The 24,751-nt window shown below is 49.1% G+C and overlaps 1 protein-coding gene across 6 annotated transcripts in view; it reads left to right on the top strand.

Annotated features, from left to right (window-relative positions):
* Positions 1-24,751, top strand: part of MYO7B (myosin VIIB) — a 111,794-nt gene that overhangs the window by 54,176 nt on the left and 32,867 nt on the right. For 5 of the 6 annotated variants that reach the window (XR_003721205.2, XR_013401932.1, XM_077956735.1 and 2 more), the window contains exons 11-19: positions 806-925; positions 1,207-1,349; positions 3,329-3,539; positions 3,979-4,114; positions 8,240-8,403; positions 9,589-9,726; positions 12,297-12,449; positions 13,016-13,114; positions 15,971-16,065. Coding sequence is in view for 4 of the 6 variants with exons in the window: in XM_077956735.1 (XP_077812861.1) it covers positions 806-925; positions 1,207-1,349; positions 3,329-3,539; positions 3,979-4,114; positions 8,240-8,403; positions 9,589-9,726; positions 12,297-12,449; positions 13,016-13,114; positions 15,971-16,065 (1,259 nt within the window). In the remaining 2 variants the exon portion in view is untranslated. Of the gene's footprint in view, positions 1-805; positions 926-1,206; positions 1,350-3,328; positions 3,540-3,978; positions 4,115-8,239; positions 8,404-9,588; positions 9,727-12,296; positions 12,450-13,015; positions 13,115-15,970; positions 16,066-24,751 lie in introns of those variants that run through there. The other variant, XM_077956737.1, reaches the window with a different exon arrangement.

The raw sequence follows: 24,751 nt of genomic DNA, 5'->3' as shown, positions 1-24,751 counted from the left end.
TCCCCTTCTGCTTGTTGATGGCCCTGTCTCAGCGTCCTCGCCCTCCGCCCTGTCCAGTCCCTAGGCTCCCCACTTGGACCCCAACCTACCCATCAGACCAGCCCTGCCCTGGGCCCTCACCCCGCAGGGCTTCTCCCGGGCTTGCGCTATTCTGGGAGAGTGGAATGTGAGTTCGGGGTCCATCCGTTTAGCCTTCCTGGTTGTTTCCCAGGCCAAATGCAGCCTCGGCTTAAAGGAAGGGCAGCAGGCCCTGAGTGAGGGGCTACCTCTGCAATGGGGACATGGCAGCACCCCATGTCAGTTCTGGTGGAAAATGAATAGAATCAGGAGCAAGAAATAAATACATAAAGCAAGCAATCACATTAGGCACATTTCGCTATTAACATTCTTCTTTTGGTTCAAGGGCACTCAGAAACTCTGGGTTTTGTCAGCTCCAGTGGAGGGCTGGCCCGGCACACTCACTTGCTCCTTTAGACTCTCAGCCTTCAGGCGGGACTGATTTCAGCAGGGACATGCCTGAGGTCTGGCCTCAGAGTCCTCCCTCACCTTGGTTTTCCGAGGCCAGCCTGGGGGAGCCAGCCCCTTTCTCAGCCCCCGGGAGACCCACTAAGGGCTTGGCCCACTGAGCTGGAGAATCCTTCCCTAACAGCTCCCAGGGCCCTGGCCCTGGCCTCGGGCACCGCCCACCCTCAGGTGGGCATAGGTGCTTGATCATGAGAGGGAACAAGACTTGGCAGAAGCGGGTCAGAGTGCTGGGCCAGGGCCTGCTCCACGGGTGCGACACAGCCCCCACCTGCCTCCCCAGGTGCAGCACCAGGAGCTTCGGGACTGTCTGACCAAGCACACCATCCTCATCCGAGGGGAGTTCGTCACCAGGCCCCTGAACATCGTCCAGGCTGCTGACCGGAGGGACGCCTTTGTCAAGGTACAGAGCTGCGACAGCAGGGCTCACATGGCCATCTGTTGACCATGGCTCTGCTCCTTGCTGTGCCGGTGGAGGGCAGGACGGAGCAGAGGGCCCCACTCTGCCAGTCACCTGCCTGGTGACCACGGACTCCTCAGCCTCTTGGGCCCGGGTTTCCTGCCTTTGAAGGAGGGATAACATCTGCAGTAGGTCCAAGCCATTTGGCCTCTCCAGGTGAACTTGGAGTTGACCTCCTCCTGAGCCTCCAAGCCCAGGATTCTCCCACCCCTGTGTCTCTCCAGGGCATCTATGGGCACCTCTTCCTATGGATTGTCAAGAAGATCAATGCCGCCATCTTCACGCCACCAGCCCAGGACCCCAAAAATGTGCGGAGGGCCATCGGCCTCCTGGACATATTTGGCTTTGAAAATTTCGAGAACAATAGGTATGAAGATCTCAGATCCCAGCCCCACTGCTTCCAGAAAATGGAAGATAAGCCAGTTCCTCTTTTTTTTTTTAAGACGGAGTCTCGCTCTGTCGCCAGGGCTGGAGTGCAGTGGCTGGATCTCGGCTCACTGCAAGCTCTGCCTCCCGGGTTCACGCCATTCTCCTGCCTCAGCCTCCCGAGTAGCTGGGACTACAGGCACCCGCCACCTCACCCGGCTAGTTTTTTGTATTTTTTTTTTAGTAGAGACGGGGTTTCACCGTGTTAGCCAGGATGGTCTCGATCTCCTGACCTCGTGATCCGCCCGTCTCGGCCTCCCAAAGTGCTGGGATTACAGGCTTGAGCCACCGCGCCCGGCCGCCAGTTCCTCTCGAAGGGGGCAAGTTGGAGGGGAGCCATCACCCGGCGCCCAGGCCTGGCAAGTCCCAACAGGTCTGCGTGCTCTGCCTGGGGTGGCTGCTGTGCCCTGCCATCTAGAGAAGGCCGTACAACTAAAAGCTGTCCCTGAGAGCCAGGCTGACGCCCGGCATGTGTCACCCCTCTTGGACCACCTGCTCTCCTCATGAGCCAGAGTGGATTACCACACGAGGTCGGGGTTGAAACAGAAATCAGTAACGTGGATTCATCTGCATCTGGCTGGCTTATCATCTTAGGTAGTGGGGGAAGCTAGATGCATTTGTGGACCATTCCTGACTTTTTAGTTTGTGGGGGAAGGCAAGGCAGGGCTCCTCTGACCTGGTGTCCCAGTGTCCTGGCACCCCAGACTGGAAGCTGGAGAGCTGTAACCAGGAGGCAGGTCAGAAGATAGCTGCCAGGTGCGACTGTGATGAAGGCTGGGGATCAGATAGACAAAGGTGGTGAGGGCACCAGGCGACAAAGCCAGGCCAGGCCAGGCCAGGTGATGCTCAGCGGTACTATCACCAGCAAGAGGAGTCCCATGAAGACTGGGATAAGCAGGCTGGCAACACTGGCTTTGCAATTTAGCTTACCTGAGCCAGCTCATTGAAAGGGCTTGATGGGACAGAGACCGGGCCACTGGCTCCAGGAAGCAGAGGCCTCTGGGCCCTGTGTGAGGAGCCGGGGGGCTAGCCTGACCTTGCAGGCCCCTGCCCAAGGCCTGTCTCCAAGTGAGGTCTGATCTGGGAGTGATTTAGAAGGCCTCCCTTGGACAGCCAGGATTGTCAAGACACAAGCCATTCCACATGCAAGCACGCTGGGATCTCAGCCCTCCCAGGGCCAGCCGGGGGTGCAGGGCAGGGGCCTGCTCACTGCAGTCAGGTGGGAGAGGCAGGGCTGGCAGAACTTAGCCCAGTGCCAGCTCAAGTGTGATTCGGATCACTGGCATCTGGCCCTGGGAGGGACAGGTGTTGAAGATAGCATGGGCCAGACTTTGGCAACTGACGGGAACTGGAGAGGAGGGACAGAGACGGAAACTCCTCGGTTTCTGACTTGAGCCGGGGGTGGTAGGTGGAGGGGCCATTTCCCAAGGCAGGGAATGCAGGAGGAAGTGCAGGTTGGAGGACCTGGGAACAGAGGCAGTAGGGCGTATGCCTGGTTGATGCAGGGGGGCCCGGCAGTCAATGCTGGGTCTCCAGAAGCTCATCTCCATAGCAAGGCTCATGGGTGGGGCTGCTAGTGTGCACTCAGACCACAAGAATTGTTTCAGTGTCAGGTGGGGAGGCCTGGCAGAGGACCCAGCAGGCGGCTGTGAGAAGCTGAAGGCGAGGACTTGATGATATGCTGAGCCTCCTCGTTTCTCTTTTTGCCGTGGGGTGGAAAAAGTGACGGTGATGGAGGCAGTCAGAGGAGAGAGGGTGTGCAGGAATGAATGTGCATCCGTGTGTACACGAGATGTGCATCTGTGGGCATATCTGTACGGGGCTGTGTGCAGATGGCTGGTGATCCTATGGCTCCAGCCTGCTGCAGCGGGGACTCAGCTGGCCCTGCTCCACCCCTGGGCAGTGACCTTGCCTTCACAGCTTCGAGCAACTCTGCATCAACTTCGCCAACGAGCACCTGCAGCAGTTCTTTGTGCAGCACGTGTTCGCCATGGAGCAGGAGGAGTACCGCTCGGAGAACATCTCCTGGGACTACATCCACTACACCGACAATCGGCCCACCCTGGACCTGCTGGCCCTCAAGCCCATGAGCGTCATCTCCCTCCTGGACGAGGAGAGCCGTTTCCCACAGGTGTGTGTTCTGCCGACCTTCTGGTGGAGGCTCTGCTGTGGGTCTCCTCTTGGAGGCCGGGAAACTGCACTCGGGTGGGCCGCGTGTTCTGAGAGTCACTGAAACCTCTGCCAGGAATAAGCAAAAGAGCCCCAGCCAAACCAGACAGACCCTCCTCTCCAAGGCCCACTTCTCTGACGGCTGGGGTCCTCAGACAATAGTTCAGAGAGTGGAGCAGAAGAGCTGGTCGTGGAGGGTGGCAGACCCAGCACTGCTCCCAGCTCAGCCCTCACTCCCTGCAACGAATCACTGACCCCTGGGCATTAGCTTCCCGTCTATACAGAGGCCCTCAATCATCCTGAGCCCAGATTGCTTTGCCTCCATGAGGAAGCCCTGGAGCCTGACCTCCCCATGGCTGGACTCTGGGGCCTCAGCCCATAGGCTGTCTGCATTCTTCCAGGGGACAGATCTCACCATGCTGCAAAAACTGAACAGTGTCCACGCCAACAACAAGGCCTTCCTACAGCCCAAGAACATCCACGATGCAAGATTTGGCATTGCTCATTTTGCCGGCGAGGTGTACTACCAAGCAGAAGGTGGGTGCAGCTCCTCTCATGCCCCCTCCAAATCTGGACTGGGTTCCAGGGAGACCGTGGAAAGCAGGCTCAGAGGATGAGGCTATTTTGCAGCTCTAGCAGTGGGGCAGAGGGATGAGCAGTATGGCTTCTACTGGAGAAAGAAAATGGAATGGACCAGGCATGTTTTGCTTTGTTTTTGGTAATAACTCTATTGAGATAGAATTCACACACCATGTTATTTACCTATTTTAAAGTGTACAACTTGACTGTAGTATATCCAGAGTATACTAATGATTGCCCCCATTTTAGAACTTTTTCGCCACCCCTAAAAGAAACCCCTCATGAGCAGTCACTCCCATTTCCCCCCAATCCTGGGCAACAACTATTTTCTGTCTCTATGGATTTGCCTATTCTGACTTTTTGCATAAATGGAACCATACAATACGTGGTCTTTTGTGGCTGGTTTCTTTCACTTAGCATCATGTTTTCTTTTTTTTTTTTTTTTTTTTTTTTGAGATGGAGTCTCGCTATGTGGCCCGGGCTGGAGTGCGGTGGCACGATCTCTGCTCACTGCAAGCTCCGCCTCCCGGGTTCACGCCATTCTCCTGCCTCAGCCTCCCGAGTAGCTGGGACTACAGGCACCCGCCACCTCGCCTGGCTAGTTTTTTGTATTTTTTTTAGTAGAGACGGGGTTTCACCATGTTAGCCAGGATGATCTCGATCTCCTGACCTCGTGATCCGCCCACCTCAGCCTCTCAAAGTGCTGGGATTACAGGCGTGAGCCACCACGCCCGGCCAGCATCATGTTTTCAACGTTCATCTATGTTGTAGCACATGTCAATGCTCCATGTCTCTTCATTGCAGAAAAACATTCCATTATCTGGAATGTTTGTTTATCTCGTCATCAGTGGATGGACATTTGGGTTTTTTCCACTTTTTGCCTATTATGAATAACACAGCTACGAACACCCATGTACAAGTGTTTGTGCGGGCATATGTTTTCATTTCCCCTGGGTATCTACCTAGCAGCAGAATTGCTGTGTCATATAATAACTCTATGTTTAACTGTTCGAGGAACCGCCAAACTGTTTTCCAAAGCGGCTGTACCATTTTACATTCCCACTAGCATTGTATGAGGGCTCTAGTTCCTCCGCATCCTCGCCTACACATGTGATTGTCTGTCTTTTTTATTATAGCTGCCCTAGTGGGTTTGAAGTCTCAGTGTAATTTGCATCTGCATCCCCCGATGGCTAAGGATGTCAATCGCCGTTTCATATGCTTGTTGGCCATTTGCACGTCTTCTTTGGAGGGATGTCTATTTAAACGCTCTGCCCGTGTTTTCATTGGGTTGTCTTTTTATTGTTGAGTTGTAAGAGTTCTTTATTATTCTGGATACAAGTACCTAATATGTGGTTGGTAAATTATTTTCTCATTCTGTGGATTGTCTTTTCATCTGCTTGATGGTGTCCTGTGAGGCCCAAAAAGCTTTCATTTTGAAGAAATCCAACTTATCTATTTTCCTTTCTTTGCTTGTGTCATATCTAAGAGTCCAGGGTCAAATATAAGGTCATGAAGATTTATCTCTATGTTTTCTTCTACGTTTTTTAGTGTTAGTTTTTACATTAGGTCTTTGACCCATTTTAATTTTTGGGATATGTTGAGAGACGGTCAGTAATGGTCTTGATTGAAGAAGTGAAGGCCTGGGGTGGTCACCCTATGGGTGTGCTAGGAAAAACGAGGAAGGTGACCATGGGCTGCTGTGGTCAGGGGCGGCCAGAGGGTCACTCTCTGCACCTCATGTGGAGAAGTGAAGAGGTGTTCTGGTCTATTTAAACTGGAGACAGGAATCCAGGGATGATTCTTTTGAGTAGAGGGTGGTCATTTACTCAGAACAGGCTAGGCATTGGGAGGCCAGGGGAGAAAGGGAAAGGTGCCGTGGCTCCTTCATAGTTCCTGCCAGATCCTGGCTTTGGGTTCCTAGAAAACGAAGAGGCTGGAGCCAATCAGACCTGCAGGGTCCTGGGACACAAAGAAGATACCGAGCCCATCCTCCATGGGGCAATTCAAGGCTGAGTTTTATTTTTTGAAGTGATAGGAAACTTACATAATGCTAAGATTAAGGTCGATTCTTTCTAGATTTTCTGGTTGCAGAATTCTAGAAATATTTTCTTTTTTTTTTTTTTTTTTTTTTTTTTTTTTGAGACGGAGTCTCGCTCTGTCGCCCAGGCTGGAGTGCAGTGGCCGGATCTCAGCTCACTGCAAGCTCCGCCTCCCGGGTTTACGCCATTCTCCTGCCTCAGCCTCCCGAGTAGCTGGGACTACAGGCGCCCGCCACCTCGCCCGGCTAAGTTTTTGTATTTTTAGTAGAGACGGGGTTTCACTGTGTTAGCCAGGATGGTCTCGATCTCCTGACCTCGTGATCCGCCCGTCTCGGCCTCCCAAAGTGCTGGGATTACAGGCTTGAGCCACCGCGCCCGGCCAGAATTCTAGAAATATTAATTAAAGCTAAGCCTTCTTTTTATTTTGGATACCCTGTTGTGCTAATAACCTTGGCTTCACTTACTCTGCCTATTGGAATACTGAACCCAGGAGTGTCTCAACCCTCCCCACCCCGAAAACATCCAGGGAGCTCAGCCCCCCTGCCCCTGGTGGGGAACTCTGCCTGAGCCTCAGGAGCGCAGGGTGTCACTGAGTGTCTACCCCCCGCCCAGCACCCAGTGCAGCCCCCCTGGTGCTGCTCCCCTCACAGACACCTGCAGGAAGAGGTGGCAAACAGGCTCCCTTCCCTCTCCCACCCTTGACTCTGCCTCTCCAGCTCCACAGCAGGCTGTGCAGGTGTGCACAGGGCATACCACTAAAAACTGGGCTGACTTAAGGGGAGCAAAGTGAAAGAGGAAAGTCAGGGTCGTGCCCTCGGGAGTTGGTCCTTAGAGACCAAGCAGCGCAGCCCCTGGCCTCAATGGAGCCTGGCTTTGAGGAGCAGCTCATCTTCTCAGTGTGGTTCTGTCCCTACTGCAGGACTAAGCCATTCTTAATTATGGCTGAAGGGGAGATGTGGGATCTTCTCACCCCCTGGAGCCATGCCTGTATTAGTCACTAGGGCAAGAGTAACAAACACCACAGATTGAGTGGCTTAAACAACAGCAATTACTGTCTCTGAGTTCTAGAGGCTGGAAGTCCAAGATCAAGGTGTTGGCAGGTTTAATCCCTTATGAGGCATCTCTCCTTTGTATGCAGATGGCCATCTTCTCCTTGTGTCCTCATATGGCCTCCCTTCCCTCTGTTTGTGTCTGTGTCCTCATCTCCCCTTCTTTTCTTTTCTTTTTTTTTTTTTTTTTTTTTGAGATGGAGTCTCACTGTGTCACCCAAGCTGGAGTGCAATAGTATGATCTCAGCTCACTGCAACCTCTGCCTCCCAGGTTCAAGTGATTCTCCTGCCCCAGGCTCCTGAGTAGCTGAGATTATAGGCATGCACCACCATGCCTGGCTAATTTTTGTATTTTTAGTAGAGACAGCGTTTCACCATGTTGGTCAGGCTGGTCTCAAACTCCTGACCTCATGATCCACCTGCCTTAGCCTCCCAAAGTGCTGGGATTACAAGTGTGAGCCACCGCACCCGGCCTCATCTCCCTTCTTATAATGACACTAGTCATACCGGATTAGGGCCCATCCTAATGACCTCATTTTACTTTAATCCCCTCTTTAAAGGCCCTATGTCCACACACAGTCATGTTCTGATGTATAGGGTGTTAGGACACCAACATATGAATTTTAGGGGACACAATTTAGCCCATGACACTGCCTTTCTCCTATTATTGGAGGCTTCATCTATTTTCAGCCTGAAGGAGCCTTAGCCCTAGCAGGATCTGCCCAGAGACAGGAGGATGGTGGCAGCTTAGACGAGGGGGCTGGAGTGGGAATGGGAATTCGGGGGGGTCCAGAGTTTAGACGGGAGGAGTTACTTTGTGCTGGGTAGATGGGGGCCATGCCTGGCTAGAGGGGTGGAGAGCATGGCCTTAGTGGGGCCTGTGCAGGAGGGGGTTCCTCTAGGCATCCTGTATTCCCCCCCACTGCCCTTTTCTTCCCCACGGGTGGGCAGTGATGGCTGAGCTGGGATGCTGGGTGGGCCCTGTGTCCCCATAGGCTTCCTGGAGAAAAACCGAGATGTGCTGAGCACAGATATCCTCACCGTGGTTTACTCCTCCAAAAACAAGTTTCTGAGGGAGCTATTCAACCTGGAGTCAGCAGAGACCAGGCTGGGCCATGGGACCATCCGCCAGGCAAAGGCAGGAAACCATCTCTTCAAGGTGGGCTCCCAGGCACCCTCCTGGGTCTCTCACCCCTGATGGCTACAGGGCCAGACATATATGTACAGGAAAGACTGTTTTAATCACCTGTGGGTCCCCAGCATGCAGCAGGCACTTGGGAAACCTGCAATGGATGGATGGGCGGATGGATGGATGTGTGGGTGGATAGGTAAATGGATGGGTGAATGGGTGGGTGGGTGGATAGATGGGTGAGTGGGTGGATGGGTAGTGGGTGGGTGGATGGATGGGTGAGTGGGTCGATGGGTGGTGGGTGGGTGGATGGATGGGTGGGTAGACGGATGGGTGGGTGAGTGGATGGGTGGATGGGTGTGTGAGTGGATGAGTGAATGGGTGTGTGGATGGTTGGGTGGATGGATGGATGGATGAGTGGATGGATGGATGGGTGGGTGGATGGATGGATGGATGGATGGGTGGAAGGATGGTTGGATGGGCAGGTGGCTGTGTGGGTGGCTGTGTGGGTGGGTGGATGGGTGAATGGATGGGTGGATGGGTGGGTGGATGGATAGACGGATGGGCAGGTGGCTGTGTGGGTGGGTGAGTGGATGGATGGATGGGTGAGTGGCTACGTGGATGGGTGAGTGGATGGATGGATGGATGGGTGGGTGGATGGGTAAATGGATGGGTGAGTGGGTGGATGGATAGATGGACGGGCAGGTGGCTGTGTGGGTGGGTGAGTGGATGGATGGATGGACGGGTGGGTGGATGGGTGGGTGGGTGGGTGGATGGATAGATGGATGGGCAGGTGGCTGTGTGGGTGGGTGAGTGGATGGATGGATGGGGGGGTGGATGGGTGAATGGATGGATGCATGGGTGGGTGGGTAGATGGATGGGTGAGTGGGTGGATGGATGGGTGGGTGGATGGGTGAATGGATGGATGCATGGGTGGGTGGGTAGATGGATGGGTGAGTGGATGGATGGGTGCTGGATAGGTAGGTGGATGGGTGGTGGGCAGGTGGATGGATGGGTGAGTTGATGGGTATGTGACTGGATGGGTGAATGAGTGGGTGGATGGATAGATGGATGGGTGGGTGAGTGGGTTCTTGACCAGGTGGATGTACCACTCCACCTGCGGGGCCTTGGCGGCAGCCCTTGCTAGACTATGGGGTCAGCTGTCCCAGGACATGGCTCCTGAGACCCACCTGTGCTTTGTGCTTCCATTCACAGTCTGCAGACTCAAATAAACGGCCCTCCACCTTAGCAGGCCAGTTCAAACAGTCTCTGGACCAGCTGATGAAAATTCTGACCAACTGCCAGCCTTACTTCATCCGCTGCATCAAACCTAATGAATATAAGAAGCCGCTGGTAATGACAGAAGGCTGGGGCACAGTAAAGGAGGGAGGAGGAGGAGGCTGATGGCCTCTAGGGTTGTGGTCACTCCCTCTGCCAGGGCCTGGCTAGTGTTAGAGCTGTTACTGCCCCTACCTTACAGATAAGTACACTGGGGTAAGGCAACCAGTCTAGGTCATGTGAAGGTCAGTGACCTGCAGGGCTTTGGGTTGCTGAGAGACCTCCATGCATCTTCTGTGTGTTCTTGGCCTGGCTCTTTGCTGCTGTGAGCCTCAGTTTTCCCTTTTGTAAAGTCAGACTTGCTCCTGCCTGCAGGAAGGCCCTGAGGGTTGGACATGAGGTTTGCAGCACATGCCCCATGTGTAAACCACACTCAACTAAGGCAGCAATCAGTAATAGGACTTCAGAGGCTGACACCACTCCTTTCGCCAAGCCCTGCAGAAAGTCATCTTTACCTGATGTGAGATGGTGAGGGGGTGACAGCCTACTCCCCGCCCATAAGGAAGTCCCTGCTTCACTGGCTGGGGAGTTTCACCCAGAGGCTGCATATGCAGGGATTCCCCAAACTAGGAGACATCAACTGAAACAATATAAAATGGTTTTATCCACATAAGGTAATAAAAATATTACATGCCTTTTTGGAAAGAATAAAACTATGTGAAATTAAGTTTGATCTGGGTGCAGTAGCTCACGCTTGTAATCCCAGCACTTTGTGAGGTTGAGGCGGGAGGATTGCTTGAGGCCAGCCTGGGCAACATAGCAAGACCTTATCTCTGCAAAAAAAAAAAAAAAAAAAAAAGTAAAAGTATAAAAATTAGCTAGGTATGGTGGTATGTGCCTGTAGTCTCAGTTAGGAGGCTGAGGGAGAAGGATCACTTGAGCCCAGGAGGTTGAGGCTGCGGTGAGCTATGATTACACCACTACACTTCAGCCTGGGTGACAAAGCAAGACCCTGTCTCTAAAAAAATAAAATGGGGCTTGCCTTATGAAATCTAGGTTGCATCTTCCTTGAAGGCACAATAGGCAGATGTGAGACAACCTGTCTTGTTCCTTAACTGCTGGGAGAAGTAGCTGGGCTCCCAGAGACCCCTGGCTCATTCCCACCCTGCCTACCTTGGGAGCTGGGAGCTGCAGGACAGGCAGGCAGGCCTGAGGCTGAAGCTCAGGGGTTGAGAGTGCCTCTGGCTGGGACATCTCTCATTGGTGGCAGCTGCCCTGCTATGTGGTATGTAGGGGGAAGCCCAGATAGGCTCAGGGTTCAAACCCAGGTTCAGCCTCAGGCACCTCATCTTTAAATTGGAGCCAATCACCCACACCAGGTAGGGCTGTTGATTCAGCGAGAAACGCCAGGCACTTAGGAAATTGTCAGTGAAGCGCAGCTGAACACTTACCAGAGGCTAAGTGCAGTGTGGCCTGGACCCCACCAGCAGTTGGCGCTGTGGCCCTGCAGGTAGGGTAACAGTGCCTGCTGGTGGGCTTGCGGGATCAGAGGCGTTCCCCAGGGTCCCCCAGAGACTCCTGGCTTGTAGGTGGAGGGGGCTCTCTAGAATCCAAGCCATGGCAGAGTCTTGGAACCTCTGCTGAAGCCTGACACCCCAGGGAAGGACATCATGCCATTTCTCTGCCGGTCACACTCGCCTCCAAGCAAAAGACGGCTCAGCTCCCTGGGGCCAAGGGCCCTCCACTGCCCCGCACACCCCTCCCGGCCCCCACTCCAGGTCTCCCTCTGGCCTCCATCTCCTGGGAGGGAGAGACTAAGTTGATGAGGATATTTTCTGCCTCTGAGTAGATTTATTTTTTCATTTAACTATTGTGGGGGAGGCACCATGAAACTCTTAAGTGCCTACGGGGCAGGTTTCCACCCTGACTTATGTAGGCAAGGGGCGCTTAAAAACATTTTTAACTGGGCCAGGTGCGGTGGCTCAGGCCTGTAATCCCAACACTCTGGGACGCCAAGGCGGGCGGACCATTTAAGCTCAGGAGTTGGTGACCAGCCTGGCCAACATGGTGAAACTCCTTCTTTAACTAACAATACAAAACTTATCCCGGGGTGGTGCCACACGCCTGTAATCCCAGCTACTCGGGAGGCTGAGGCAGGAGAATCGCCTGCACCCAGGAGGCAGAGGTTGCAGTGAGCCGAGATCGTGCCACTGCACTCCACCCTGGGCGACAGAACGAGACTCCATCTCAAAAAAGTAAATAAAGAAATAAAACTTAAAAAAAAAAAGAGCATTTTAACTGGCCACGTGCAGAGGACGTTTACACTCACAGCTTCGGGTAGTTGAGAGTGATGGGAGTATCGTGTTTCTGTGGGTGCCACAGTTTCCAATGCTATCGACTTTTATCTCCTTGACAATTCTACGGGGTTTTCAACTACTTGCACTGCTCTCTTCAAAAGGTAGCCTTACTGAAGTTGCATTTGTGTAGTTTTTCCATCTCTGGAGGACAGTGGGGGCGGGCGGGGCGAGGGGCTGGACACACTGACCTCTGGCTGTGGGCCGGTGCCCGATGGCGGGGTGCCAGGAAGGGGGGTCCCTGCAAAGGAGGGGGGTTGCACCGGGTCAGCGCCCCGCGTCCGCCCACAGCTGTTCGACCGGGAGCTGTGTCTGCGGCAGCTGCGATACTCGGGCATGATGGAGACCGTGCGCATCCGCAAGTCCGGCTTCCCCATCCGCTACACGTTCGAGGAGTTCTCGCAGAGGTTCGGCGCGCTGCTGCCCAGCGCCGTGCGGATGCAGGTCAGCGCCCCTCGGGGACGGCCACCGCTGTCCATCCCCGGCCTTCCCCTCGGCCTCCCGCTGCCCTCCCCGGCCCCAGCCTTGCCATGAGCCCTGTCCTTCCTCTCTCTCGCCTCCTCCCGCCCTGCCCTGTCCCTCTCCCAGCGCCGCGGAAGTGAGGGGCTTTCCCTGGGGTCCGGGAGAGCTGGCGGCCGCAGCGGTTCCTTCTGGACCGTGTCTGCAGTTGTACAGTAGACACGTTCTCTCCTACCGCGTCGGAGAGCCGAGGTGGGGCTAGAAAGCTACTGGGGCCCGAGGTTCTTCCTGTCCGGTCTGGAACTCTCAGCCATCCTGAGGCTGGGCCTGGCTTGGGCCGAGCGTCCCACAACACATGGAGGCCCCAGGCCCCGAGTTCGCTCCTCACCCCAACCCCTGCTCGAGGTTCCCGTTGTGCCTGTGCCTGGGCTGGGGCGCGGGCAGCCCCTGATGGGGGAGCCTGTGGGAGGAGGAGGGAGACTCCACCCCCAGAGAGCCGCTGAGGGGTCTCTGCCCTCTATCCCACCTACACCCCCGTTTGGTCTTGGCAGCTGCGAGGCAAGTTCCGCCAGATGACCCTGGGCATCGCTGACATGTGGCTGCGGACAGACAAAGACTGGAAACTGGGGAAGACCAAAATTTTCCTGAAGGTGAGACCCCCAGGAACCAGCCGGCCTTGGGCCTCCTGCAGCTCATGGGCTTGTCGGCTCTTGCACCAGGCCCGGGGTCCATGGTCCATGTGCCCTGAGCCAATGGCACCGGGCAGCAGCTCAAAGCGCGGTCCCCACCCTCAGGGCACCCCTGGATGTAGAACGTCACGCTAGGGGACAATGAGGTACTGGTGAGGGGACTGGGGAGGGCCAGCCCAGCCTGTGGAAGCCCAGGAGGCTTCTCAGAGGGGCACCTAGGGCAAGGCCTGAGGGTGCAGAGGAGGCGCCTTCCAGCCACGGGGCAGCACCCAGGAGCTCAGGGCGGTCTGCCGGTGTCCTGAGACCTGCCTCCATCATGCCGGAGCCACATCCTGCCATGCAGGCTTCCCCAGGCTGGGGCGGCCCAGCCTCTGCAGAGCCTGGAGGACTACTGCTTTAGTGGAAGAGGGCTGTGTGTCAACTCCCCACAAAGTGACTTGTCCTTAGGAGGCTTGTGCGAGCATCACCGCCACCACCTGCCTCCCCCAAAACGCACAGGGAGCTGAAGTCACACAAAGGAAGCTTCGGGGCCCTCCAGAAGTGCCACTTGGGTCACAACCACTGAGGAGGGAACCTCCCTGTCCCCTAGCCTTCTAAGCCTCGGCGGGCCAGCACAGTGAGAGGGAAGAGGAAGAGCTGGGAGCAGAGTTGGGAGGACACTTTGCCAGCTCACCCGAGCCCCCACCCACCCCTGCTGCCCCTTCCTCTTCCCCCATAGTGCCTACCCACCTGCCGGCATGTGTCCTCAGAGGGCCCTCCTGGCCCCAGCCCTCTAATCGGTCTGTCTGTCCTTTTGACTGTGCAATAGTCAGGCTGTGCTGGGGCTCAGAGGCTAAGATGTGCAGGAAGAAACCGAGCGGCTTCCAATTTAGTGGGGGAGGCAAGGCCAGCAGAGGAACCATCTCAGGGCATGGTGGGTTTGTCATAAATGGCTCTTATTATTTTGAGGTGTGTTCCTTCAATACCTAGTTTATTGAGAGTTTTTTTTTTTTTTTTAACATAAAGCGATGTTGAATTTTATCGAAGGCCTTTTCTGCATCTATTGAGATAATCATGTGGTTTTTGTCTTTAGATTTGTTTATGTGGTGAATTATGTTTATTGATTTGCGTATGTTGAACCAGCCTTGCATCGTGGGGATGAAACCAACTTGATCGTGGTGGATAAGCTTTTTGATGTGCTGCTGGATTCAGTTTGCCAGTATTTTATTGAGAATTTTTGCATCGATGTTCATCAGGAATATTGGCCTGAAGTTTTCTTCTTTTGTTGTATCTCTGCCAGGTTTTGGTATCAGGATGATGCTGGCCTCATAGAATGAGTCAGGGAGGAGTCCCTCCTTTTCAATTGTTTGGAATAGTTTCAAAAAAAAAAAAAAAAAAGGTATCAGCTGTTCTTTGTGATTCTGATAGAATTCAGCTGTAAATCCATCTGGTCCTGGGCTTTCTTTGGTTGGTAGGCTGTTTATTATTGCCTTAATTTCAGAACTTGTTACTGATGTATTCAGGGATTCAACTTCTTCCTTGTTCAGTCTTGGGAGGGTGTATGTGTCTAGGAATTTATCCATTTTTTCTAGATTTTCTACTTTATTTGCATAGAGGTTTTTATACTATTCTCTGGTGGTTTGTATTTCCATGGGCTTAGTAGTGATATCCTCTTTATCATTTTTTATTGTGTCTATTGGATTCTTCTCTCTTTTCTTCTTTTTTAGTCTAGGTAGTGGTCTATTTTATTAATTTAAAAAAAAAAAAAACCCAGCTCCTGGACTCATTGATTTTTTGAAGAGTTTTTCGTCTCTCTTATCTCCTTCAGTTCTGCTCTAATCTTGGTTTTTTCTTGTCTTCTGCTAGTTTTGAAATTTGTTTGCTCTTCGTTCTCTAGTTATTTTAGTTGTGATGTCAGGGTGTCGATTTGAGATCTTTCTAGCTTTCTGAGGTGGGCATTTAGTGCTATAACTTTCCCTCTTAACACTGCTTTAGCTGTGTCCCAGAGATTCTGGTATGTTTTCTCTTTGTTCTAATTGGTTTCAAAGAACTTCTTGATTTCTGCCTTGATTTCATTATTTACCCAGGAGTCATTCAGGAGCAGGTTGTTCAATTTCTATGTAGTTGTGTGGTTTTGAGTGAGTTTCTTAATCCTGAGTTCTAATTTGATTGCACTGTGGTCTGAGAGACTGTTTGTTGTGATTTCAGTTCTTTTGCATTTGCTGAGGGTGTTTTACTTCTGATTATGTGATCAGATTACTCACTTTTAGAGTAAGTGCCATGTGGCACCGAGAAGAATGTATACTCTGTTGTTTTGGGGTGGAGAGTTCTGTAGATATCTATCAGGTCCACTTGATCCAGAGCTGAGTTCAAGTCCTAAATATCTTTGTTAATTTTCTTTCTCGACTATCTGTCTAATATTAACAGTGGGGTGTTAAAAATCTCCCACTATTATTGAGGGAAACATTTTTATATTGAAACAAACATGGGGCTTTTACACGGTTGAATGCAAATGTCACATGAATTTTGGGAAATAAAACACAACTTCAGGAAAATTTTGTGCCCCCTCTTGAATTCTTCAGAGCAGAAATGAAGGATGCCAGATTGAATTAGCAAGAAGAAAGAGCTAATGTGGGAAGTTCTTGGATTGGGGTGGGAGGTACAGTTGCAGCTCCTGTCTCTGAGCAACATGAAGGTCACTTTGAAGGCCCCCTTCTTTGGCCTGCCCTCCTGGGAGGAGCCTGAAAGATGCTACCTTCGGGAGACAGAGCCCAGGCCCCAGGCAGGGGCTGTGGGGTGAGGGTGAGCAGCCTGGTGACAGGGTCTCTCCCGTTGCAGGATCATCAGGACACTCTGCTGGAGGTACAGAGAAGCCAGGTGCTGGACAGAGCGGCGCTCAGCATCCAGAGAGTCCTGCGGGGCTACAGATACAGGTGCCGGCCCTGCCCCAAGGCCCATCCAGCCCACTCCTGCCCACAGTGTCCCCACACAGACCTGCAGCCCACAAACCAGGATCACATGTTCCTGCTGGGCCCTCCCTGGGGTTACTGAGATCTTCCAATGCCTTCCAACCAGGGACACTGCAACCTGTGTTGGCCAGAGAATTCTGATACATTATTGGAATGTTTGGAAAAAACACAAAACACTCCATATGCAAGAGACGGGAGCGGAATGAAGGGCCAGTCCTGCTCTCAACCAGGGTTTGACGTTCCACTTCAGTTATGTCAGTGTATGGGTTTGGGTTGTGAGGCAATTTGCTTTTGGAGGGAGAATAACCCTTGGCTTGCCTGCGTTCCCTGCTCAGTAAGAGGGTACTGCCCGAGTTGTAATCCAGGATCCGCGGATCAGCAGCGCTGCTGCCTTGCCCCACTCTCACCTGGGTTCCTGAGCCACCATAGTAAGGGCTGGAAACCCAGGCATGAGAACGTGGGAGAAGACAGCCAGCCCCAGGAACAGAGAATGAGGGGGCACAGAGCAGGGCAGGGAGCAGGGAGCTAGGGACCACAGCGAGAGAGGCAGCTCTGCTGCTGCGAAGCCGGAGGCCAGCTCAGGGCCAGCTGCTGGTGCTGCTGATCTCAGGACAACAGGCCGCATCTGACCAAACAGGCCCACGTGGTTGGAGGCCAGGCAGGCTGGCCCCCCTGACTCCCAGCATTTTAAATGAAGCTTTTTGTTTTGAGATTATTGTAGATTTACATGCAGTCGTAAGAAACAATATGAGATATCGCCGTATACTCTTCACCCATTTCCCCCAGTGAAAACGTCTTACCACCCTCCCTCACACCCATCCCCAGCCCTGCTTAACCCTGGCAACCTCTAACCTGTTCTGCATTTCTAGAATGTTGCCATTGCGCAAATGTTATATACATGGAATTATACAACATGCAGCCTGGGGTGGGCTTTTTTCAATTGGCGTGTTTCTCTGGAGATTCATCCAGGTTATTGCTTGCATTAATATTTATTTATTTATTTATTTATTTGAGACAAAGTCTCAGTCAACCAGGCTGGAGTACAGTAGCACAATCTTGGCTCACTGCAACCTCTGCTTTCCGGGCTCAAGCTATCCTCCGGCCTCAGCCTCCAAAGTAGCTGGGACTACAGGCACCTGCCACCATGCCCGGCTAATTATTGTGTTTTTTGTAGAGACGGGTTTTCGCTATGTTACCCAGACTGGTCTCAAACTCCTGGCCTCAAGTGATCCGCCCGCCTCAGTCTCTCAAAGTGCTGGGATTACAGGTGTGAGCCCAGCCAATATTTTGTTACTTTTTATTGCTGGGTAGTGTTCTATGGGATGGATACCCCTCACTTTGTTTAACCATTTACCTGTAGAAGGACATTTGGGCTGTTTCCAGTTTTTGGCTTCGATGAATAAAGCTGTTATGAGCGTTTATGAGATTTTTGTAAGAACATCAGTTGCCATTTCTCTGGGATGTATGCCCAGGAGTGCAGTTACTGAGTCATACGGTGGTTACAAGTTTTGTTTTTTAAGAAACTGCCAAACTGTTTTCAAGAGTGGCTGTACCGTTTTACATTCCCACCAGCAGTGCCTGGCTGACTCAGTGCCCCTGCATCCTCACCAGTATTTGATGTTGTCATTGTTTATTTTAGCCCTTCTGATAGGTCTGCGATGATCTCTCATTGCGGCTGTCCTTAACATTCCCTGATGTGGAACACCTTTGTGTGTGCTTGTCATGTATGTGTCCCCTCTTTGATGACCTGTCTCTGCATGTTGCTTGCCTGTTTTCTAATTGGAGTCTTTGTTGAGTTTTGAGAGTTCTTTATATATTCTAGATACTAGTCCTCTGTCAGCTATGTGGTTTGTGAATATTTTCTCCCAGTCCGTAGGTTGTCTGTTTATCCTCTCAAGAGAGCTTTGCAGAGCGAAAGTTTTTAATTTTGGTAAAGTCTAATTGTCAAAGTTCTCTTTCATGGATCATGCTTTTAGTGTTGAGTCTAAGAACTCTTTGTCAAGATTTTCTTTTCTGTTTTTCTAAAAGTTTTTGTAGTTTTAAATATGTTACATGTAGGTCCATGATACATGCCCATTTTGAATTAATTTTTGTATACAGCCTGACACTTAGGTCACGGTTCTTTTAAATTTTTTTCCTGTGGTTGTCTCCCCAGTATTATTCATTTAAAAAAGTCTATCCTTCCGTCAGTGAATTGCTTTTACATCTTTATCAAAACCTAGTGGTGTGGGTCTATTTCTAGGTTCTGTACCCCATTCCATTGGTCGATGACTCTATCCCTCCACAATGCCACAGCATCTTGTTTATCGTAGTTATATAATAAGTCTTAAAGCTGTGTAGACTAATTCTTCCCACTTTTCTTCTTCAAAAGTGTTTTAGTTATTCTAGTTCCTTTGCATTTCCATTTACATATAAAAATAATCTTGTCTATATCTACAAACAAAACCTTGCTGGGATTGTTGATAGTAATAGGCTTGTATAGCAATTTGAAAATCAGTATCTCTACTAAATCCATCTTCCAATCCATAAACATGATATGTAGCTCCATTTATTTAGATATTATTTGATTTCACGTGTCTGTGTTTTGTAGTTTTTAGCATACAAACCCTGTACATGTTTTATTAGATTTACATGTTTTTTTAGTAATTGTAAATGGTACTGTATTTTTAATTTTGACATTGGCATATTCATTGCTAGCAAATAGAAATATGTTGGATTTTTGTGTGTTGACTTCATATCCTGCAGCCTTGCTGAGCTCACTTTTTATAAATTCCTTAGAATTTTCTATGTAGATCATCTTGTCATCTGCAAATAGGGGCAGTTTTCTATCTTTTTTTTTTCCCCCCAATCCATACGTCTTTTATTTCCTTTTCTTGCCTATTGCAGTGGCCAGAACATCCAGTATTATTCAGGTGGTGAGAACAGATATATTTGCTTAGTCCTTTATCTTAGGGGGAAAACACTCAGACTTTAACCATTAAATATAATGTTAAGGCTGAGGCGGGCAGATCACGAGGTCAGGAGATTGAGACCATCTGGCTAGCACTGTGAAACCCCATCTCTACTAAGAAAAGAAAAAATTAGCCAGGCGTGGTGGTGGGCACCTGTGGTCCCAGCTACTCGGAAGGCTGAGGCAGGAGAATGGCGTGAACCCAGCAAGCAGAGCTTGCGGTGAGCCGAGATTGCACCACTGCACTCCAGCCTGGGCGACGGAGCGAGACTCTGTCTCAAAAAAAAAAATGTATATATATATGTGTGTGTGTGTTTATAATGTTAGCTGTAGGTTTTTCGTTGATGCCCTTTCTCAAGTCAAGGAAGCTTCCCATATTCCTAGTTTTCTGGGTGTTTTTATCACGAACAAGTGTTGAATGTCAATTTTTTTTCTGCGTCAGTTGATAATGATATGTGATTTTTCTCATTTAGCCTTTTAATGTGGTGAGTTACATTTCCTGATTTTTAAATATTGAACCAGCTTCGCATCCCTGGAGGAAACTCCACTCGGTCCTAGTGTATAATTCTTTTTGACGTTGCTGAATGCTGTTTGTTAATGTTTCATTAAGGATTTTTGCATCTATATTCATGAGGTCTGAGGATTTTTTTTCTTTTGTCTGGTTTTGGTATCAGAGTAACACTAGCTTCATAAAATGAATTAGGAAGTGTTTCCTCTTCTGTTTTCTGGAAGAAATTATGTAGAATTGATGTGATTTTTCTTTAAATGTTTGGCAGAAATCTCCAGTGAAAATATCTTGGCCTGGGAATTTTTTTATAGGGAGTTTTTAATTATGAATTCAATTTAATAGTTATAGGAATGATTCAAATTATTTTATATTGAGTGACTTGTGGTAATTTGTGCTTTCTGAGGAACTAGTCCATGTTATCTAAGTTGTCAAATGTGTGTGTGTCAATTTGTTCATAGTATTCCGTTATTATCCTCTTGAAATCTGCAGACTCTGTGATGGTATCCCCTGTGTCATTCCTGATATTTGCAATTTATGTCTTCTCCTTTTTTTCTTTGTCAGTCTTGCTAAAGATTTGTCAATTTTCTTGTCCTGGCCGGGCACGGTGGCTCACACCTGTAATCCCAGCACTTTGGAGGCCGAGGCAGGCAGATCACTTGAGTTCAGGAGATTGAGATAGCCTGGCTAACATGGCGAAACCCCATCTCTACTAAAAATACAAAAATCAGCTGGGCGTGGTGGCAGGTGCCTGTAATCTCAGCTACTCGGGAGGCTGAGGCAGGAGAATTGCTTAAACCTGGGAGGTGAAGGTAGTGGTGAGCTGAGATCATGCCATTGCACTTCAGCCTGGGCAACAAGAGTAAGATTTTGTCTCAAAAAAAAAAAAAAAAAAATTCTTGTCCTTTTCAAAGAATCAGGCTTTAGTTTCATTACTTCTTCTCTAATTATTTTTAATTTCCTTAATTTCTGCTCTTTTATTATTTTCATCCTTCCAACTTTGAGTGTATTTTACCCTTCTTCCTCTAGATTCTTGAGGCAGGAGATTAGATTATTAATTCAAGGGTTTTCCTCTTTTCTAATGTAGAGTGATATAAATCTCTGTCTTAGCACTGCTTAGCTGTGTTTCACAAATGTTCACGTTACACTTTCATTTAGTTCATTCAATTTCATTGACTTTCATTCAGAAAAAAATTAAATTTTCCTTGAAATTTCCTCTGCGAAAATGTAGAAGTATGTTGTTTAGTTTTCAGTGTTTAGGGATTTTCCTGTTATCATTTTGTCTTTGACTTCTAGTTTGATTTCACTGTGGTAAAAGACACACTCTGTATGAATTAAGTTCTATTAAGTAGGTTGAAGTTTCCTTTGTGGCCCAAGATATGTCCTCTCCTGGTACAGATTCTAAGGGCACTTGGAAAGAACATATATTTTGCTGTTAATTCGATAGTGTGCTCTGAAAAATGTCAATTAGATCTTGTTAGTTGATAGTGGTGTTGAAGTCTATATTATTGCTGATTTTCTGTCTATGTGTTTTATCAATTGTTGAGTCTCTAATTATGATTGTGGACTTGCGTTTTCCATTTCAGTTTTATCATTTTTGCTTCACATATTTTGTAGCTCTGTTGTTTGGTGAATACACAATTAGGATTGCTATGTCTTGGTGGATGTGCTTTTTATTATCATGTGATATCCTTCTCTGTCTCTGGTTATCTCCTTTGCTCTGAAGTCTACTTTATCTGGTATTAATATAGCCACTCCTGTTTTGATTACTATTTACATGATCTATATTTTTCATCCTTTTTTTTTTTTTTTTTTTTTTTGAGACGGAGTCTCGGTCTGTCGCCCAGGCTGGAGTACAGTGGCCGGATCTCAGCTCACTGCAAGCTCCGCCTCCTGGGTTCACGCCATTCTCCTGCCTCAGCCTCCCGAGTAGCTGGGACTACAGGCGCCCGCCGCCTCGCCCGGCTAGTTTTTTGTATTTTTTAGTAGAGACGGGGTTTCACTGGGTTAGCCAGGATGGTCTTGATCTCCTGACCTCGTGATCCGCCGGTCTCGGCCTCCCAAAGTGCTGGGATTACAGGCTTGAGCCACCGCGCCCGGCCTATATTTTTCATCCTTTTACTTTCAGCCTACCTATATAACTATGTGTTAAGTGAGTTTCCCATAGACAGTATGTAATTGGGTCATGGTTTTCGATCCATTCTGCCAATTTCTGCCAATGTATGTCACTGGCATACATTAAATTCTCCCTTAACATCGTCAACAGATTCTTGGAAACTTGACTTCCCAAGAATATACAGCAGGTGTTCGAATATCATTGTTCCCTTCAATGTGGTTTCATTATAATGTTGATGAGAAAACAGTTGGTTCCATCACATAACGTCTCACTCAAAGCCTGTTTCCAAGAAGGTATCAACAACATTGAGGACCTACTGTATTTAGGCCTTTTACATTTAAGGTGATTATTCATGTTAGAGCTCAAGTCTGCCATTTTATTTTTTGTTTTCTATTTTTTTCCTCTCTCCTTTGCATTTGTATGTTTTCTTTTTCCTGCCTTTCTATGACTTATTTAAAAATTTTTAAGTATTTCATTTTGATTTATCTGCAATGTGTTAGAGTATATGTCTTTTTTATAGCTTTCTAAAGCAGTTGCATTAGGTATCATACACATTATACACATACAGACAGAAAGACGGTATCTACTGGTGTCATCATTTTACCACTTCCAGTGAAGTATAGAAACTTTACCCCCTTTTATGTCCATTTACCTTCTCTCGTGTGTAATACAATTTTCTTAAATATTTTCTCTACATACATGTAGAGTGACATAAAAAGTGTTGGCCAGGCACAGTGGCTTATACCTGTAATCCCAGCATTTTGGGAGGCCAAGGCAGGAGGATCACTTGAGGCCAGCAGTTCAAAACCAGCCTGGTCAATGTAGTGAGAACTCGTCTCTACAAAAGAAAAATACAAAAATATCTGGGCATGGTGGTGCATGCCTGTAGTCAGCTATTTTGGAAGACTGAGGTGGAAGGATCCTTGAGGCCAGGAGTTCAAAGTTTTGGTGAGCTCTGATGACGCCACTGCACTCCAGCCCAGATTACAGAGTGAGACCCTGTCTCCAAAAAAGAAAACATAGAAAGGAAACAAGAACAACACCACTTTCTTTGCTCATCTGTAAGAAGAATCTCCTGGCTGGGCAAGATGATTCACAACTGTAATCCCAGCACTGGGAGAGGCGGAGGCAGGTGGATCACTTGAGCCCAGGAGTTCAAGACCAGCCTGAGCAACATGGTGAAACCTCATCTCCACTAAAAATACAAAAAATTAGCCAGGCATGGTGATGTGCGCCTGTAGTTCCAGCTACTCAGGAGGTTGAGGTGGGAGGATTACTTGAGCCTGGGAGGTGAAGGTTACAGTGAGCCGAGATTGCACCACCGTACTCCAGCCTAGGCGACAGAGTGAGACCTTGTCTCAAAAAAAAAAAAAAAAAAGCAACTCCTCATCCATTCAAGTTTTGTCATGAGATTGTAGCAAATCAGCCACATCTTCAGCTTCCACTTCTAATTCTAATTCTCTTGCTATTCCTACTACATATGCGGTTTCTTCCTCCACTGAAGTCTTAACCCCTCAAAGTCATTCATGAGGATTGGAATCAATTTCTAAATTCCTGTTAATGTTGATAGTTTGACCTCCTCTCCTGAATCACGAATGTTCTTAGTGGCATCTAGAATGGTGAAAGCTTTCCAGATTTTCAATTGACTTTGCCCAGATCTGTTAGAAGAATTACTATCTATGGCAGCTGTAGCATTATGGTATTTATTTCTTAAGTAAGACTTGACAGTCTGAATTGCCCTTTGATCCATGGACTGCAGAATGGATGTTTTGTTCACAGTCATAAAAACATTAATCTCCTTGTACGTCTTCATCACAGTTCTTGGGTGGCCGGGTGAATTGTCAATGAGTGGTAATATTTTGAAAGAGATCTTTTTTTCTCAGCAGTAGGTCTCAATGGTGGCCTTAAAATATTCAGCTAAACCATGCTATAAATAGACATGCTGTCACCCAGGCTTTGTTGTTTCATTTCTAGATTACAGGCAGAGTAGCTTTAACATGATTGTTAAGGGCCCTAGGATTTTCAGAGTGGTCGATTAGCATTGGCTTCAGCAATTAGCAAAGTCACCAGCTTCATAAGCCGCTAATAGGAGATTCAGCCTGTCCTTTAAAGATTTGAGGTCAGGCACTGACCTCTCTGTACCTCTCTGTTACCTATAAAAGTCCTAGTGGCATCTTCTTCCAATATAAAGCTGTTTTGTCTACATTGAAAATCTGTTAGCCTGGCGCAGTGGCTCACACCTGTAATCCCAGCACTTTGGGAAGCCAAGGCCGGTGGATTGCAAGGTCGGGAGTTCAAGACCAGCCTGGCCAATATGCTGAAACCCCGTCTCTACTAAAAATACAAAAAATTAGCTGGGCATGGTAGTGGGGGCCTGTTGTCCCAGCTACTTGGGAGGCTGAGGCAGGAGAATTACTTGAACCCGGGAAGCAGAGGTTGCAGTGAGCCGAGGTCGTGCCACTGCACTCCAGCATGGGCGACAGATTGAGACTCCATCTCAAAAAAAAAAAAAAAGAAAATCTGTTGTTTGAATAATTTGCTGCAGCTTCTCCATCAGCACTTGCTGCTTCACCTTGCATTTTTATGTTATGGAGGTGGCTTCTTAAACCTCATGACCCAAACTTTGCTAGCTTCATACTTTTCTTCTGCAGCTTCCTCACCTCTCTCAGTCTTCACAGAATTGAAGATAGTTAGGATCTTGCCCTGGATTGGGCTTTGGCTTAAGGAAATGTTGTGGCTGGTTTGATCTTCTATCCAGCCCATGAAAACTGTCTCCATATCAGCGAGAAGGCTGTTTCACTTTCTCATCATTCGTGTGTTCACTGGAGGAGCTTTTCCTTTGTATTCACAACACGACTGTTTCGTGCAACAGACCTAGCTTTTGTCCTGTCTCAGCTTTGGACGGGCCTTCCTCACAAAGCTTAATCATTTCTCACTTTTGATTTAAAGTGAGAGACATGAGATGCTTCCTTTCACATGAACACTTAGAGGCCACAATAGGGTTATTAACTGGCCTAATTTTAATATCGCTGTGTCTCAGGGAACAGGGAAACAGAGAAAAGACAGAGAGAGATGGGGG

Source organism: Macaca mulatta, chromosome 12 (genome assembly GCF_049350105.2).
Source record: "Macaca mulatta isolate MMU2019108-1 chromosome 12, T2T-MMU8v2.0, whole genome shotgun sequence".
NCBI lineage: Eukaryota > Metazoa > Chordata > Mammalia > Primates > Cercopithecidae > Macaca > Macaca mulatta.
This window is presented reverse-complemented; position numbering and strand designations above follow the sequence as displayed.